This window comes from Achroia grisella, unplaced genomic scaffold, assembly GCF_030625045.1.
Source record: "Achroia grisella isolate CSIRO2021 unplaced genomic scaffold, CSIRO_AGI_Agris_v1 utg204, whole genome shotgun sequence".
In the NCBI taxonomy this organism is placed as follows: Eukaryota; Metazoa; Arthropoda; class Insecta; order Lepidoptera; family Pyralidae; genus Achroia; species Achroia grisella.
The window spans coordinates 4338619-4357681 of NW_026712703.1; the positions used below are offsets into that span (position 1 = coordinate 4338619).

The 19063-nt window shown below is 33.1% G+C and overlaps 3 protein-coding genes across 3 annotated transcripts in view; 2 read left to right on the forward strand and 1 right to left on the reverse strand.

The window, feature by feature from the left end:
- The window catches only part of LOC131841940 (protein turtle-like), an 87877-nt gene extending 84973 nt beyond the window's left edge, over nt 1-2904 (reverse strand). Inside the window, exon 1 of the mRNA XM_059190341.1 lies at nt 2770-2904. The gene's annotated coding sequence lies outside the window, so the exon portion shown is untranslated. The remainder of the gene's footprint in view (nt 1-2769) is intronic.
- A 474-nt stretch (nt 2905-3378) lies between these two features.
- Nucleotides 3379-11887, forward strand: LOC131841926 (polyphosphoinositide phosphatase). Its single transcript, XM_059190324.1, has 12 exons — nt 3379-3622; nt 4267-4477; nt 4827-5247; nt 5783-6103; nt 6447-6791; nt 7481-7679; nt 7811-7944; nt 8316-8543; nt 9008-9197; nt 9449-9597; nt 10052-10249; nt 11007-11887. Exons 1-12 carry the CDS (start codon nt 3548-3550, stop codon nt 11245-11247), a joined length of 2712 nt encoding a protein of 903 aa, XP_059046307.1. The 5' UTR covers nt 3379-3547; the 3' UTR covers nt 11248-11887.
- A 1023-nt stretch (nt 11888-12910) lies between these two features.
- LOC131841898 (synaptojanin-1) lies at nt 12911-17523 on the forward strand. Its single transcript, XM_059190267.1, has one exon. It carries the CDS (start codon nt 13158-13160, stop codon nt 16437-16439), a length of 3282 nt encoding a protein of 1093 aa, XP_059046250.1. The 5' UTR covers nt 12911-13157; the 3' UTR covers nt 16440-17523.
- Nucleotides 17524-19063: the final 1540 nt, after the last annotated feature.

Consider the following 19063-nt stretch of genomic DNA (forward strand, 5'->3'; position numbering starts at 1 on the left):
TTACTCTAGTAGTTGTTGCTGTGGATGTACTTTCCAAGAGTTCATCTAGTGTATGGGTTCAATTGATTAGTTTCAGTAAATTGAATTCAAGGTTAGATTCTCGACTAGATAATTTTATGGCTCGTAAGTTTTATAAATTGACATGACAATAACGAAATGACTATTTCCCTATTATCTTATGTGATTGCAAATAATAATAATTATTATTAAAATTATGTATTAACAATCTTATATTACGTCACACGTTCGAAGGGAAGAGGAAGGGGTACACAAAGTGTGATATTGTGTGACAAGGGTTGGGAGGGGGTGTCATAAATCTAAGTATCAAAACACGAAATTTAAACTATTACCAAAAAACCTAAAACATTTCCAACTAACATAAGGTTTAATTTTATTTGTTGACCAGTTCAAACTCAGTTTTGTAAAATGGCAATATATGTGACGTCACACTAGGGAGAGGGAACTTTAATTAATTCATTACATTAATCATTTCTTATTTCTTATTATAATTAAAACCTACAGTTTTTTTTAGAATATTTACATTTAGCATAAAAGTAGACTGTAATAGATCATAGGGGTAGAAGTACATTATTGACATAACATTTATTTATTTTTCAACACATTTGTAGACACGCTCGTAATGTAGATCTAATATTTCCGGTTCTCGATATATAAATCAATTCATAAAACATATGTATGTTATAAAAGCAAATAGTGAAGTTATATTCCACAACCGTACTATTTGCTTATTTAAAAAAAATCGAACTGAACGCCGCGCCCGCCGCCGTGCGGCACCATCCAGTAGGCAGTCCGCCGATTGAAAAAAGTATAACGGCGGGAAAGCAACATTGTGCATAACAGTTTTATGGTTGAGTTTATTTAAAATCAAGTGTGCTGAAAAACATCGTACCAAGTTACTTACCAATCTATCTAATAAAAAATTACCAATACCAATCAGAAATTTCAATGACTGCAAAATTGGTAGTCATTGATAAGAGAGACTATAAAATATAGGACATAAAGATTGATAATTAAAATGTAATGGCAAGAATAAAATCAATCTACAATATTAAATATGTTTAAAAACATTAAACTTGAGATAAACTCGTTGAAGTCTTTTTTGTGGATTCTTGGCCTCTACGTAAGTAGTAGACAATAATAGGTTAACTTCCATTGCGGTATTAAGAATAAAGAAAAAATTTACTAGTTGATTCAGATCTTGAAAATATATATTTGACCAAACAGGGAGCACCAGCACCGTTCATCCCAATACTGTGTTATTGTAATCCAATTGTTTTTTAAAGAAATATTCTTTTATTTTTATTAAAGACCGTCTTCAGCTGTAGGTATGTCTAAAATGAATTGATATTTGCGGACAAATATTGACATATTCTTCCACAAATATCTCGTCACCCGTATCACAGTTATAGGACGGGCTAGGGCAATAGTGTATTTAACATTAAAAAAATTAAAGTATGTAATATTACCGGCCATTTTGAACCAAAGAGACCAAATTTTTGATTGATTAGATGATTAAATAGAGGGACGAATAAATGCAAATTGCTATGCTAAGTGTATATCATGTTTAGGGACAAAATGTGTTTTTTTTGGAAGTAAGAATTAATTAGAATAAGCTCTTAATAGTCGTAAAACGTCGGTTATTATAACATATTCTGGCTACTATTATCATGACGCCTTTTACAATTATCTCTTGGTTTATATATCTGCTTAAACTGATTATCATTGTACAGTGAACTTATAAAGGAATAATATTATATTATAATATATAAAATATAGTCGATTAAATAGAAATATGTCATTATTCAAAATTAGAAGCTAGAATTGCCTCCTTTTAGGTATATAAGTCAATTAAAGTAACCACGCCGCGCCGCGCCGTCTTAATCATTATATAAATACTTTTAAAATTATATATAATACTTCTGTGTAAATTTAAAACATTAATGGGAAAAATAATTTAAAAACTTTAAATGTACATTTTGAATACTACCATTTTTCTATAGTAAAATTATAAAGTAAATGTTTTTGAAATTAACATTTGATCAATATAAGGACTAAACTTGGGCTATGTTCAGTCTAGGTAAAATGTTAAGTTATATTTTTATACCTATGTTCGTAACTTGATAGGATGGTAACGATGGTGACGGAGTACCACTGTAGCACGTTGGTTATCCTCATCACTGTAGCGTTATATATGTTGTGATGAGGTGGCGCTACATTATCTATTATTTATTGTAGTATGTAGGTAGTGAGTATACCGGTAAATAATTGTACCTACTATTTATTAGACATTATTAAGTTTATTGCTAGTGTGCTACATGGCTTAATAATAACGCGTACAGTTGATGCGGAGTCGGGACGTAGACTGATTTTACACTTAACTTAGATCTATGTTAGTGGAGACGTAAACTAATGTGTGACGACTAAACTATACTCAGGTTATCGTCAGAACTATGTTTTAATTTTGATGATGAAAAATAAGAAGAAAATCCTTACATAACGACACAATAGCATTTACTTGCGATTTCGTTCCCTGCTATAAATAATAGCTTACCTTTATTCACCTCTATCCAAAACACTACTTGCATACCTTCTCCTATAGCGCAAGGCGGCAAGGGACCTCGTTTGCTTGCACCTGGTTATAAGTGATTAACGCACAACACCATGGGAATAAATTACTAGTCTTATAGAATAGGATATGGATACAACGATTAAGTGATATGAGCGAGGATGGGTGACCAGCACTCTTACCATTCGGACCTTGGTAACACATAATAAGTTTCCCGCATTCTATGAGGCTGTAGTATTTTTCAGGCCGAACTGGTTCATTTGTGCTGTAAAACCATGACCAACCAATGACAATAAAACTAAATTTATTGTCATTGACATGATATAAATAAAACTTATTCCGCTTCTTTAGCCATATATTTTTAATATATGGTTAAAGAAGCGGAATACACGTAACTCAGACATTACTATGCTTACTAGGTTACCCCGATACTATATTGTTGAAATCAAATTGTTTTAAAATTATTTAAACATTTTTTCATTTTTCAAAAGTGACATTGGCTAATAACTCAAATATGCATGGCTAAAACCTACAGCCAATTTAGAGTAAAATATATAACGTGTAAATGCATCTTAAGTTGTAATGTTATCAATAAATCAAAACAGTATGATAAATCATATGAAATCAAAATCTGCATGAACAGACATGGCTGTATGAGCATAGTCTTTTTGCCTTGAGTAACAGAGAAATGGAACAAAAAAATGTACGTCAGACATGATGGGTCAATGTCTCAATGTCTTCAACGCTGTCAATAACAGCTGATTATCGATTTCATTCGTTTTATTTATTTATCAATATTACATATACTTTATTATTTATTTGCTTGTATACATTTATAAAAACGAAATGGACCGATTTTTTTGTTTCTACAACTTTAATACTATTTATTTGTAGTAAATTTTATAAAAACTCGAGTTATAATTGAAACTTTATAAAGGCATTAAATTAGTACACAACAAGATGTCAAAGCAGAGTGTATTGTTTCATCCCATCATAAGTTCAATCCAAAGAATAGCTCTCTATGAAACCAAAGCGGTATGTTATTACCTAATATTGCCAGTTGTTCTGTTTTATTTGTTATTAACATTTGTTAATTTTAAGGCTCTAGTAGTTCCTGTATGTAGGTGGATGTAGAGAATTATTCATAACTTACCTTTGTTCTGCTACTTTTAGTAGTTTTTTAGTTCTATATTACTTATATCATACATTTATAGATCTATATTATATTTTCTTCTAATCCCTATTGGCATACATGGGCTCTTCTTTCAGACACGTATTTTCATTCTTATATTCTTCTAACTGTTCCCGCAACTACGTCCGCGTAGATTTTTTTTTCTAAAATAAAAGTAACCTAAGTTATTCCTTATTACATATGCTACCTGCCAAAAAAGTCCCGACAAAATCGGTCCAGCCATTTCAGAGATTAGCTGGAACAAACAGACGGACAGACAGACAAAAATTGAAAAAAATGTTATTTTGGTGTATGTACCATATTTACATTTATATGCATGTAGTAAAAAACTGTTATTTCGATAATTTTTTTTATTATTTGTACTGTCTCACATATTTTGTGCCCCAATTTTGCAGTAATTTAATAGTTTAGAATTAGAAGGAGATTTTAGATTAGTAACCAAGTAAAGAAAACTGCAATTAAACTTATTTCCATTTATGCATTTCAGAGATTTTATTTAATTGGATCCAATAATACACAGACCAGATTTCGTGTACTGAAAATAGATAGAACTGAGTCACGAGAGCTGACTCTTGTTGATGATAAAGTTGAATACAACAAGCAAGAGATACATCAGCTATTGAACATGATTGGATTTGGCAACAGACCGGGCAAATTGGGTGGTTTTAATAAACTTGTGTCCGCATTTGGTATTGTAGGTAAATGTCACTTATATTTATACCTATGTGAATGCTATAAAGGAAGGGTGAATTGACTTCGTTATTAAGACTGTAAACTTTAAATATTTGAGAAATTGTTTTACTGTTGGTGAGGTACATAACTCTAAAGTGACATAGAAGAAACTAACATAGTTATGAGTACCTGGGTCAATATCTGTAGTAAAATATAAAAAATAATTGACTCAAAATATATGTCACATCACACCATCTAGTACAAACTTATTATATGATGAAACTGATTTTATAAAAAAAAAATATTTTAAAGAGCAATGTAGAATCTCAGTATATTTTTAAAGTACCAGTCCTTGAAATAGTTTTTTTTTTTCAGGTTTCATAAGATTCCTAGAAGGTTACTATATAATACTTGTAACAAAAAGAAGAAAGATTGCCGTTATAGGCTCACATTCCATTTACAAGATAGAAGACACTGCCACCATATACATTCCCAGTGAGAGTAACAAACCACAACACCCTGACGAGCAGAGATATCTAAAAATGTTTCTGGCAATAGACCTTTCAACAAACTTCTACTATAGCTATAGTTATGATATTACTCATACTTTACAAATGAATATAGCACCGCCAAGACAACTAGCGCCGGTGTTATTTCCCAAGCCTGTAACGGCAGTTGTACATGGAACCAGTTCAGAGAGTTGTAAAGTGCAATGTACTTGTAAAGATGGTAATGATGATGAAGATATCTTTGAAACATGGAAGAAACAAATAAAGCAAAGACAAGATAAAATGGGGTAAGTTACAGTCACTGTTTATTCTTAGTTAACAAGTAGTTACTGGGTAGATCATATATATTTTATTGCACTTGCAACATTAAAAATTCTTCATATTATACTACTAAGCAGTATTATTCTTCTCGACATTATGATAATAGAAATATACTTTTTTGATTGACCTAATCTTGGTTGGCATCCACTGCCACTCTATCATCATAGTGAATGTGAAGAGAGAAGTACAGAGCCTTGTCTATACTTCTTAAATAGGTAACTAAATTAACTGTATTAAAAAAAATAAGATAAGTGTCAGAAAATCTCCTATATAAATAAATGACTTTGGTTTTAAATAAATAAGGTACATTGTTAGTGACCTATAATGATATGCCGAAATATTTCATAAATTTCTTGAATCTTTAACAACTGAAATATGGTTTCCCACTTTGATGGCAATTAAAAAAGAAATGTGAAGGGCTGTAGTTTCTTGGATGCTTCTAATAATGGATTTCAGATCGTTTATCATTTCAAATATATAATAAAAATAAATGCTTTTCAGATGCCAAAGTCAGAAACTAGAGTTTGGTGTTCGGTCTGTACCGGAATGGCGTTTTGTGTGGAACAGTCATTTACTATCAACAGTCCATTCTCATCTACACCCAGATTGGATATTGTACATTGTACATGGGTTCATTGCACAGAGTAACTTAAATATTTTTGGGCGACCCATATATCTAACTCTAATAGCTAGAAGGAGTAATAGATATGCAGGTACAAGGTTCTTGAAAAGAGGTGCTAATATCCATGGAGATGTAGCAAATGAGGTGGAAACTGAGCAGATTATCCATGATTCAATGGTGTCTTCACTCACAGCTGGCAGGTTAGACGCATTTTTAATATTTAAACAAATAGTGAATATTAAAGAGCATATTTACATAAATTGACAAAATAATTACAGAATGTTTAAATAGTTTTACACTTAATGGAATATGTATGCCATGTGTATTTAGATAGACATGACAATATGAAATAAGAAGTTTCTGCTTTTTATTTAAAACAATCTTGATTATATATAGAAAGTATTAAGCCATTGAAATATATTGTATACTATAAAATAGGAATCAGTCTATATAAGGATTATTTTTGAAATTCGTTATAAATGAAGGTAGTAGTAGTAGTAATATTTATTTGAAGGTTCATTAACTGAATTAATTTTATTATAGATTCAGTTCATTTGTGCAAATGCGTGGTTCAATACCCAGTTATTGGTCTCAAGATGTTTCAAAAATGGTACCAAAGCCGGCTATATCGATCGATTTGAGTGATCCATTTGCAGAAACACCAGGAAAACACTTGAACAACCTCATGAGAAGATATGGGGCACCTATCATGTTCTTAAATCTGGTGAAGAAAAGAGAAAAAAGGAAACATGAATCTCTACTCACTGATGTAATAAGCAATGCAATTAAGTATCTTAATCAATTCTTGCCACCAGAACATGCTGTGCAATATATACATTTGGATATGGCAAGAATGAATAAGGGTGCTGATGCTAAAGTTTTAGATAAGTAAGTATTTTGAATATGTAGATTTGTTTAAAACTTCAAGAGACAGTTCTAAAATCAGTGGCGATATTGGAACAGTGATTGGCGTCATTATTATTATTATTATTATCTCCAATGATTTACCTAGTCACGAGGCCATCTAAGTTGTACGACACCAGTGATTTTCGACATGTGTATAGTTGCTTTAAATATGCCATTTTAATTTTCCTAGTCTATACTGCAGAACACAATTATCTTCTAATAGAAGGAGGATACAGCCCACTATAACAATTATAACTACATGATTTGGGCTTTGTGAATTGGTGCCTTAGTTAGTTTTTATACCCTCCTGGGATACATGTCTTTATACTTAAGGATTCTGTAAAGTATCACAAGAATGGCCCAAGTTGTTTTATGGCTTGCTTGCAAATGTGCTTATTTGTATATTACGTATGTATTTCCATATTATATATATTCAAGTATTTATACCAGTTTTCTAATGCCTATACCACAAGCTCTGCTTAGATGGCGCTGTGTGAATTGTTCCTGGTTATTATTATTACGTTAAAAACTGAGGTTTTGAGATTAGATATTGGCCATTACTAGTAGGCCGGCCCGACTTCGTCTGGCTGCGCATAATAGTAAAAGAATTTCTCAAATGGATGCAGGGTTTACAGAGTTTTATTTGCTCAAAATATATTTTTTTTCTTAAGGCTATCTGCAATAGCACACACAGCGGTACAGCGTACAGGTATATTTGTGAACTCTAAAAGCTACGACGAAATGCGTGGTGTCGATGGTCATCAGGGCGGCCGAGTGCAGACTGGTCTCGTGCGTGTTAACTGCGTCGACTGCCTCGACAGAACAAACACGGCGCAGTTTGCTATAGGGAAATGTGTTTTAGCCCATCAGGTTCGTGAAAAAATACTTCCCTTTTTTATTTTACCCTTAAATACTAAATCTATGTACTTAAATAAAACAATGCCGGTTTAGTTATTCACTATTTGTAAGCCTGACAATATTTTTATATATTTTCATTTCAGCTGTATGCGTTAGGGTTAATTGCAGAACCAGTTATTGAATTTGATTCGGATTGTGTAAGACTTCTGGAAGGTTTATATGAAGACCATGGTGATACTTTAGCATTACAATATGGAGGTTCACAACTTGTTCATAGGTATTTATAAATATTACCGTTATTTGTAAATGATCGAAAATACGGAGTTTGAGGCTAAGCTAAACACACCACGCTCAGTTTTAAACCATACATGTAATTTATGTTTCAAGAAAAATATTACTCTTTATTTACTTGCAATTAGCTGCATGCACTACACTATACTGACATGGGTCCTTCAAACGGGATTCCTAGATAACCTGATTTTGTTTTTGTATTTATACTTACAATCTTATAAGAACTAACATATTGTATCTCAGTATTACCAAGTCATCTCCTGTAATTATTATTACGATAAAATTCAAAATAAATATAGCTAATTATTGTCAATTATAAAGTAACAACAATACACTTACTTAATATTTTTATTTCAGAATAAAGTCATATAGAAAAACAGCTCCATGGGCATCACACGGCAACGATATTATGCAAACTTTAAGCCGATACTATTCGAATACTTTCTCAGATGCAGAAAAACAAAATACTATGAATTTGTTCCTTGGACTCTTTATTCCAGATCCTACGAAACCACCGATATGGGATTATCAAAATGATTATTATTTGCATCACCCAGAGGCATCAACATACATACCAAATAGAAGGTAAGATCAAAAAATTAAAAACGACTAACATTTTCTCAATAACGTTACGTAATACTTAGAATTTTATTGATGTGATGTTATTAAATTATATAATTTTATTTATTTATTTTTAAAAAATAACAATATTTGTGTAACAAACAAATAACATCTATGATTCTTTTTTGTTTTTAATGATTGGTTACTGTGTCGAATGAACATATTTCGTTTCTTCCTTGATTCTATTTTATATTTTCTGCTTGCTGCTAGACAATTAATGTTATTGATATGTACTTAGTTTAATGGGTCAGTGTAACGGAACCGATATTCTTGATAAAAAAAATACGTGAAATATATATTTGCCCGTAACAAGCAGGAATAACCTGTAATTTTTGTTTTCGAAGTAAATCTTTTATGGATGGATTAATACCAATAACATTTTTTAAATCATAACCAATTTACACATTGTCTTGTAATCTAACCCACAGGTCTTTAACAAAATGGTGGGACGATGATGTACTGCGATATGTACCTCTCCCATGTAACGAGATGAGGAAACTTTGTTGCGAGATTATTGGCATGCAAGGAGACAGTAGCGCTTTGGAGATGGTCGACCCTTACCACGATCATAACAGACCATTCGAGTATACTGTATTTGCAGAGTGTTTCGAATTTAAGGTTCGCTCAATTTTAGTCTATGGTATACTTATTTATTTAATACAACTGCAAATAAGCTGTCTACCTAATAGGTGAACATTACTATTCATGAGATAGTCAGATTTACTCCCATTATCATTGCATTCATTTTATAACATAACATTTATACACTACTGCTGGATTTTGTCATTTTTCTTTATCAATTAATTGTATCTGTACTTCTATATAGTATGAGCCTGTGAACAGTAAAACTGACACAAGTAACATTGCAGATGTGTCATACGAGAGACCTCGCACCTACCTTCTCCGAGAACTTTAGTCCGTTTGTAGTGCGCGGACGCACCGTCGAACACAAGGGGCCTACGTCTAAAAACCCAGTCATTAGCGGCCGTTGTAGCACCACATCTAATAATTCTAGCGAGTATGTGTACCTTTATAATTTTCTTATTGCATATTATTATGATAAATGAAAATAATAATCTAATAGATAATTTTACAAAGTGAAACAAACGATGAGACTTACCAGAGATCTTCATTTCAAATTATTAACGAATATATTACGTTCCATTTGTTAATAACAATATAGACAAATATAATCCTTATGCCAATAAATTTAATTTATAATTATAACGCATTGCAATAAAACTCAATTGTGGCTGTTTTTAATCAATTTCATTACACAATTTTATTAGTTCATGATTTCATATTAATTAAATGTAAGTAAAAATCATATAATCACACACATATGGATATGTACGTAATCATACCGTATTACACAGAATAGAAGAAAAAACAGGGGACTACGTAATGAAGTCTCCCCTTAGTGGACTCTACTAATGCTAGTATAATTAAATATCTAATTACCGCTCTTATAGTTCGAATAGTGATTCGTCATCAGACGATGATCTAACCAGTTCAACGCCAAGTTCCCGATTAGCTGCGCCGTCTCCGTTGACCGTACTAGTCAAAATACTGAGTGCTGAAGAAGAAGAACAAACAACAACCCTGTTTCCTGCCATCAAGCGTCAGAATAGGGTTTTATTGAAGGAACCAAATAAACGTGATATGCTAATGTGAGTATTTTTTTTATGGATGATAATAGAATGGTGCATCCGCCTGCGCTAACGGTTTACGCTGGCGGGGCACCAGTGAAGGAGGACAAGATGAGCATGAGGTCAAGTCAGTTAGCCCATCGTGTCAAATTCACCAAGAATTTATCACAATGGTTTGCAGGTGGAACCGCGTGGAGATCAACCTGACTTGGTTCATTGTCAGCAATAAGATTATCAGTCCACATTACTAACAATCCCCTTTCCCCCCTAAACTAACCTCTGGTCATTGGGAGGGAGGAGAGCTTTGTCTTTAATAATTGTATACGTGCGAAACCGTAGTTTCACCACCGTACCACCCGCCAGAAACTGAAATACCATCCTGATCATCTGAATGAATGGCGGTCTTCCACAGTGCGGTTTTCAAGAAACTTTTTGCCACGCACAACCACATTGTGGAATCACCTTCCAGCAATGGTATTTCCGAACCGATACGATATTGAAACCTTCAAGAAAAGAGCTTATTCCTTTTTAAAAGGCCGCCAACGTACTTGCAATTCCCCTGCTGTTGCGGGTGCTCATGGGCGGCGGTAAACACTTACCATCGGGTGAGCCGCATGCTAGTTTGTGTGTTATACAAAAAAAACCGAAGCTACGCAATAGGGCTAGTATAAAATAAGATATATATATATATGACTATTTTATAGTCACTATCTCTACTCTTTTTATAAAAAAAAATCATTTTTGTATAAAGTTATTAAAATCATAATTTGTTTAACAGATACAAGCGATACGTGAATTTCGAGCGACGTTCGAACCCTAAATATAAATCTGACTCACACGTGGTGATGACCGTCAACAGTGCTTTCACCATTGACAGCTCAGTCGACGTGATCCCGCCCACTGTCACCAAAGTAGCCAAGGAGATATACCACAACTACGTGCAACGTAACAACGGCCGAATAGTAGTATCGCCTAATTCTATTGCACTTTATAAAAAATATGTAAACTTTACTCTATAGCACATATATGCACATATACATAAATTTGAGAGTGTATCGGGTCGCTCAATTCAGTGAATCGGTATTCATTCAATTTATAAAATAGAAAATCATATCCTTTAATACAGTGATTCTATAACTGTGCGTCGTTATGACTCTTTCACCGCGGTATCACTAATCGGCCTTCGCGAAACCTCCAGATCCCCGATTTGAGAAGTTAAGTTCAGAAAAAGAAGCTCATCTGACTCATAAATTGTACCTGTTTAATGCTAAATACTATTTATCCTGGAGAGAGACTTACAGTTTTTAGTGTAGAAAATAATCATAAATATTTTCTGTTACACGAAAATCTTAAACAAATTGGATATTTTTTATGTAGGTATTTGCAATATGCATATTTTATATTATTTATATTATTTTACATACCAGGTGGATATGTGTGCTTATGCGAATTGTAATAAAATGTTTTTGAATTAGTTAACACGACCTATAAACGACAAAATATGTCTGACAATTTAATAGTAGTAAATTAATAGCATTAGTCTAATAAAAATTATACGTAGCGATTGCCTACTTAACAGGAAAAACTCATGTAAAATATGTAGTTTTAAGGTTCAGAATTTTTATGATTATAAATATTTAAAAACAAAATATATCTCTGTATCATTTAACTAAGAATTATGTAAATAATTAAGTGGATAAGTTTTAATAAATTAAAACATTTATTATGAGTGTCATATTATATATATTTCCAACTGATTCTCCTGGGAAGTCGAGTGGCAGCGGTAGGCTCACCCACTGCGACATTAGTTTTAAACATACTAAGCGGAATGTGGGCATGTCAAGTGTCGCGTTTACCACAAATCAAATTGTATAGTCAGATGCATTGTCATCTGTCGATAAGTTGACAATGCAACTGACTATACCATTTGATATAACAATCGTGACAGTACTACATATAAATTTGAATTTCTACTAGTCTTGTAAAATTCAATCAAATTAAATAAATCATTCAGAAGAAAGGGACAAGGCAGTTTCATACCTATAATAGTTTCAGTATTTCACATTAAAATTTTAATTCTCAAGTGAAATTTGGTTTTATCAAACTATTCAAAATTAAACCTGTTGAACTATCACTTTGTAATAACAATGTCATTTATTGTAGTGCAAGCAATGTGTATATTGCTCAGGACGACCTCCATCAGGAAACAAGTGCATAAAGCATGTAACAAGCGAAAGTCTACTGCTTTCGATGTAGTAACTATGACTACCCTCTTATATTATAACATCGTGGCGCCATCATTGATAAGCCTATTGTTTGATTTAGCTCATTCAACCAAACTGTGAGGCGATATATGATATACCTTAGCTAGCTTATATATGATCTAACAAGAGTACAAGTACGAGACTTGTCATCGGTGCAAGATCATTTTCATTTTTTTACAAGTTTGCAAAAAAAAATTTGACTTACTATAAAGTATCAAAATACAGTGACAAGTTTAAAGAGTCAAATTTACCTTTTTTTTTCAAGATTTCATATGGTTTTTTTATTTCTTGTTGTGGTTACATATTTTAAGATTGGCAACCCTGACCACAGGTACCAAAATGGATACATTAAAAAAAATATTTCACATTTGACATTTAGTCGTGTTCCTTTTTATACCTATTCGCTTATTTTACAGAACTGAACTCGAAGAAGTGCGAGGAACTGTCAATCAATATCGACAAATTGACTATTTAACTACCGCAACCATATTTTTTGCAAAATTGCCGTTGAACTATAAAAGGAACGCCGTAGTTACGAGTAGTACTCGTAGTTACTCGGGTCGATCGTTTTTCTGAATCTAATTTTATTGTTGTGTGAAATCGAATTCTAATGTAAAAAGGGGGCGGATGGCTATTATATTTATCTGCTAAACTATTGCGGCACCATGGCTATGTCAAAGGGTTTTAAAGTTTTAGAGAAGTCATCTCCACCGAATCCTTACAGTGTAATATTACAACATAGGAATAAAGATACTTCTCTGTTGTTCGAGTCTCAAGCAGTAGTGTCGTTATCATCGCAAGAAACAGATACACTTCGAAAACAATATCACAAGATTGCTGACGCGTACGGATGTTTAGGGGTCCTCCAGCTGAATGCTGGTGAAAGCTGTTTGCTGTACCTCGTTTTGGTCACGGGCTGTTGCTCCGTTGGTAAAGTTGGTGACATTGAAGTTTTCAAAATTACACAGACACAGTTTTTACCATTATTTCACCAGTCGCAAGGCGATGACAAAGTTTTAGAGGTAAGAAAACTTCTAAATTCTGGTACATTCTATTTTTCTTGGAATTCGGGCAAGAATGCTGATGCTCTTTTTGATCTCACCCTGTGTTCTCAACGGAAAAGTAAGAGTGCTGATCCTGATAACAGGTTCTTTTGGAATAGAACATTATTTATTCATTTAATAAGATATGGAATTGACTGTGATGATTGGCTCACTAGAGCCATGTGTGGCTCTGTTGAAATTCGCACTATATATGTTGGCCATCGTCAAGCGCGAGCTGTCCTTGTATCCAGACTCAGTTGTGAACGAGCAGGTACTAGGTTCAATGTGCGAGGATGTAATGATGATGGTAATGTAGCAAACTTTGTAGAAACCGAACAGGCCATATATATTGATGATTCAGTGACCTCATATATACAAACACGAGGTTCAGTACCTTTATTTTGGGAGCAACCGGGAATACAAGTAGGCTCACATAAAGTCAAGATGTCCCGGGGGTATGATGCTTCGACGAGTGCCTGTGGTAGACATTTTTCACAATTAAAACGTAATTATGGCACTGTTATTGTAGTTAATCTTCTAGGGTCAAGTATGATTGGTGGAAGTGAAGGTGAGGCAACACTCAGTAATGCTTTTCAAAAACATCTCAATGACTCTGAACATTCCGATGTCACTCAAGTTATTTTTGACTACCATCAAGAAGTCAGGGCAGCTAATATAGAATCTGCTCAATCAAAATTTAAGAAAATTGTAGAGAGTTATTATGATGACATTAGTATATTTAGTGCTAAAGGAGAAGACATATATAATATACAAAAAGGTGTTATTCGAACTAACTGTTTGGATTGCTTGGACAGGACAAACTCCATACAAACATTCATAGGTTTGGAAATGCTGGCTATACAACTAATGTTACTGCAATGTATTGATAAAAAACAAAATGTGAATAGATTTGAGGAAGTTTTTAAACAAATGTGGGTAAACAATGGTAATGAAATATCTAAAATATATGCTGGCACAGGTGCTATACAAGGTGGTTCAAAATTGATTGATGGTGCTAGATCTGCTGCTCGCACAATTCAGAATAATTTATTGGACAACTCTAAACAGGAAGCCATTGATATTTTATTATTGGGCTCAACTTTGAACTCTGAACTAGCTGATAGAACCAGAATATTGCTGCCATCTAATATTTTACATACATCTACTCCAGTATTGCGGGAAATGTGTCGCAGATCGAATGAATTTACACAACCATCAAGTATACAAATTACTATTGGCACTTACAATGTTAATGGAGGCAAGCATTTTAGAAGTTTGGCTTATAAGGATGTGTCTCTGGCAGATTGGTTACTGGATTCACCGAACTCTGAATTGGTGAATACTGTAAAGGAACATCCATCAGATATATATGCTATAGGTTTTGAAGAAATAGTGGATTTAAATGCCAGTAATATTATGGCAGCTAGTTCTGATAATGCTAAGGCCTGGAGTGAAGAATTAGAAAAGGTTTTGTGCAGAGATGCCCCTTACACACTTTTATCAAGTCATCAGTTAGTTGGAGTTTGTCTTTTCGTATTTGTAAGGAAAGATCTCATTCCTCATATAAGAGATGTAGCACTGGATTCTGTAAAAACTGGTTTAGGTGGTGCTACAGGTAACAAAGGGGCAGTAGGAATTCGTATGGTTATATATGGGACATCAATTTGCTTTGTATGTGCTCATTTTGCTGCTGGTCAGAGCCAAGTATCTGAACGTAATGCAGATTATACTGAAATAACAAGAAAAATAGCTTTCCCAATGGGCAGATCTTTATATTCACATGATTATGTATTTTGGTGTGGAGATTTTAATTACCGCATTGACTTAGATAAAGATGAAGTCCGCTTACTTGTATCACAGAATAATATGGAACGATTATTAGAGCAAGATCAATTGATCCAACAAAAATCCCAAGGTCTGGTTTTTAAAAATTGCTTTGAGGGGAATATAACATTTCTTCCCACTTACAAATATGATCTGTTTAGTGATGATTATGACACTAGTGAGAAATGTCGAGCACCTGCTTGGACAGATCGTGTATTATGGAGAAGTAGAAAACACACAATTGACCCAGACAACACTTCTGAATTAGGAGCAGGCAAATTGCTTTATTATGGACGTTCAGAACTGAAACAAAGTGATCACAGACCAGTGATAGCTCTATTAGAAGTTGAGGTATTGCAAGTTAGCAATACAAAGTGCATGGAAGTATTTTATGAAGTCGTAAAAGATTTAGGTCCTCCTGATGCCAGTATAATTGTTCAACCCCTTGAGGATATACAGAGCGAAGATTCTATTTTTGATGATAATGTTATGGCAGCTGTATTACAGGAATTAGCCATGATTGGTGAAGTGACACTTGTTCGTTTTATTGATGAGCACACACTTAGTATCACATTCAGAGAAGGTCAAAATGCTCTTTCTGCAGCACAAAAAGGTCAAATATCTGTGTGTTCAATTCCATTGATAATTACATTGAAATCTCCAAATTGGGTAGACATTGTTCGATCGGAAATAAATTTGTGTTCCAACAATACTGTACCATTGTTTGGAGAAGCGCAGTCAGACCGCCCACTTAGATCTGCGCCGCCTACCCCTCGTCGTCAACAGCCCAGCAGACCGCCAGCACCGTCACCAACTCCTTTAGTCCCGTCACGAGTACCACCTGTGAGTCCTGCACGGCCTCCTCCTCCACGTCCCGCACCACTTCCACCAGACTCAGGAAAAATTGGTGACCAGCCTCCAATTACATCACCGCCTGCGGATAGCGTACCGCCTCCATCATGTGCACCACCACCGCCACCTCCAAGTAGTACACCGCCGCCTGCTGGTCCTCCACCTCCCGTTCCTGCAAGACAAGGCGCTCCGCCGCCATTACCAGCGCGCCCTCGTCCTGCCATGTAATTTGTATACCTAACACTAGTATGGTGTTACAATCCTCACAGTTTTACAATGCCATTTGTGCTTTTACTCCACTTGCAACCTCAATACTGTAAATCCTTTACAGTATTGAGGTTACAGGCTCATCATAGCTGTGCTCTTGGGCAATGTCGGTACATATGTTGTCAAACTGTGTAGATTTTAATACTATGACTATATTTTTTTTATTCGTCTTATATAATACTAAATTATTTATGTTCCTAGTATTTCTACATGTGACAATTCTTTTTTATTATTGTATTAGTTTCGCAATACTTAATAGATATAAATATGGATAAAGGTAGGTTGCAGTGTAGATGGTTTGGTTGTTGTAGATTGCACTTATATATGTCACTGTGACATCTAATTAACAAGAATAAAAATTATTTAAACATTAAAGTATTATACATAACATGTTTCATAATGTACGGAATATATTTAACTATCTTACATTAAGAGTATAAAATATTCCTAAGTTAAATTACACAGTCATGTTTTTATACAATGGTAGTTACATCGAAATGGTCGGTGATTTTTGTAGATGGGTCTTCTAAACACCCAAATTGAACACATTTATTTAAATAAGTAAGTACCCACATCAGTTTAGTTTAATTTTGTCTAGCTAAGCGTAATTGCCTATTTTGTGGCTGTAGTACTATAGTTCCATAAAAGTTCTTAAGTACTAAATATCATTAACTAAAATAAACTTTAAAGTGGACCGATTTAATGTTTGTAGATATGTATATCATTATTAACTTGTAATTGTGTATTTTTTTGTTTACAACGCCAAATGGGAGAAAGGTCACAATTTAGAAAGGAAAGATATTTTTTTTATTCTTACGCGATATCTTCATCAATTCTACGATTATTGCGATTATCAATATCAATACAATAATAATCGCGAAAATCGTAGAATTGACTTTGATGTAGGGTTTACAGTCACTCTCGTATTAATACCATATTAATTTCGATTGACTTGATGTTGGTTGTTCTTAATGGAATAAAAATATGTCTAATATAGTGAAATATATATAAATATTATACATACAGGTATAGTATTGTATGTACCTACACTTAAGCCAATACAAACATCGTGTACGACAATGAGCATTGTTCAATTTTTTCAGTAAAGACAATTTCGAACATTTTAAAAATTGTATTTAATTTAAACTTTTTTAAATAAAATTGGACATTGCCCATTTAAATTTCCGATTCGCGAATAAATAACTGTTGACAAATTAAAATTTTCTCCGGTAGGTCGTAGTTTTTTAAGAACTTGGCACAATGTATGCAAAGACACTTAAATTATTCTACACTGTGTTTTTAATTATACAATTGTTAAATCAAATTTAGTAAATCTCGTATAGATGAGACGTATTGTTGACTGGTCTTGAATGGTGTAGCAACGAATTTTATTGAATAAATGTAATAATGTCAGAGTTCCCAACAAATCAAGAGGTAACTTAAAAATATTCTACAGGATACCACCGGCAAGTAGGACTGTACTCTATGCTTGCCGGTGGTACCGCGTAGAATGTTTTTTAACATTTGTTAGTAATTTAACATTTGTTACAAAAATATTATTAACTTGTAGGATAAATATTTACTATAAGTGAAGACATATTTACTACAATTACCATCTCCAATATGAATTTGAGTAAAATAATATTTCTAATATTCCGAAGTAGCAGACGTATTGACTTCATATATAGTACATATTTAATAATAGTATGTATGGATGTATTGCCGGAATATGTAACAAATTCATTACTGCATCTTAATTATAGTAGTAAAATATGTGTAACGTAGGTAGACCCAATAATCTGAATCAATAATAATAATCTGAAAAAAGTTTTTGATGTTCGGGTTCGGCGCAGCTTTAGTTATAATTTCTACCAACTAGACAGTACCATCAAATCAGTCTTATTGTCAAAATAAAATCCCTCGTTTTGTGGCTGTGTTTTGCATTTTTATGAGTTTATCTGTCCATTGAATAGGTATTTTATAGTTAATCTTAATATATGTATATTATGAGCAGTCCTCTAACCAGTGAAATTTTTAACGTCTGGTGATAATGAAGATGTAGCGACATTGGATCTGTATTTAAATAAATAAGTAGTCATGTAAGATTTCGGCGATTCTTTTAAATCATCCCACTCTATTTACGGGTATGATTCTCGCACTGTAATTTATTAAGTTTATTTATGTTCATATTCTAAGGTGATTTAATCATGAAATCTGTTATCAATCGATATATGAATAGTTTCGTTTAGATGCGTTACATTTAAGTTAAACTGATTATTATTTAATTGTAACAGTTACATAAACAGTTTTAATATAAATATTGTCTTATATTATTGTTATGTCATAGGAAATTTACTCTGATTTTATATTTTATATACTTTTATACATTTTTTGTATACTTATGTTCTTATTGATTCTAATGTACCTGATTTTAAACCTATTTGCGAACGTAATCCTTCAGTCGTTTTAGTGGTCATATTGGAGGCCGAAATTTGGTGTAAAATTTAAATGATCAAATTAACGGTTATATAATAGGATTAAATTTAGTTATATCTAAAATATAAAACATATTAAATAAGTAACAA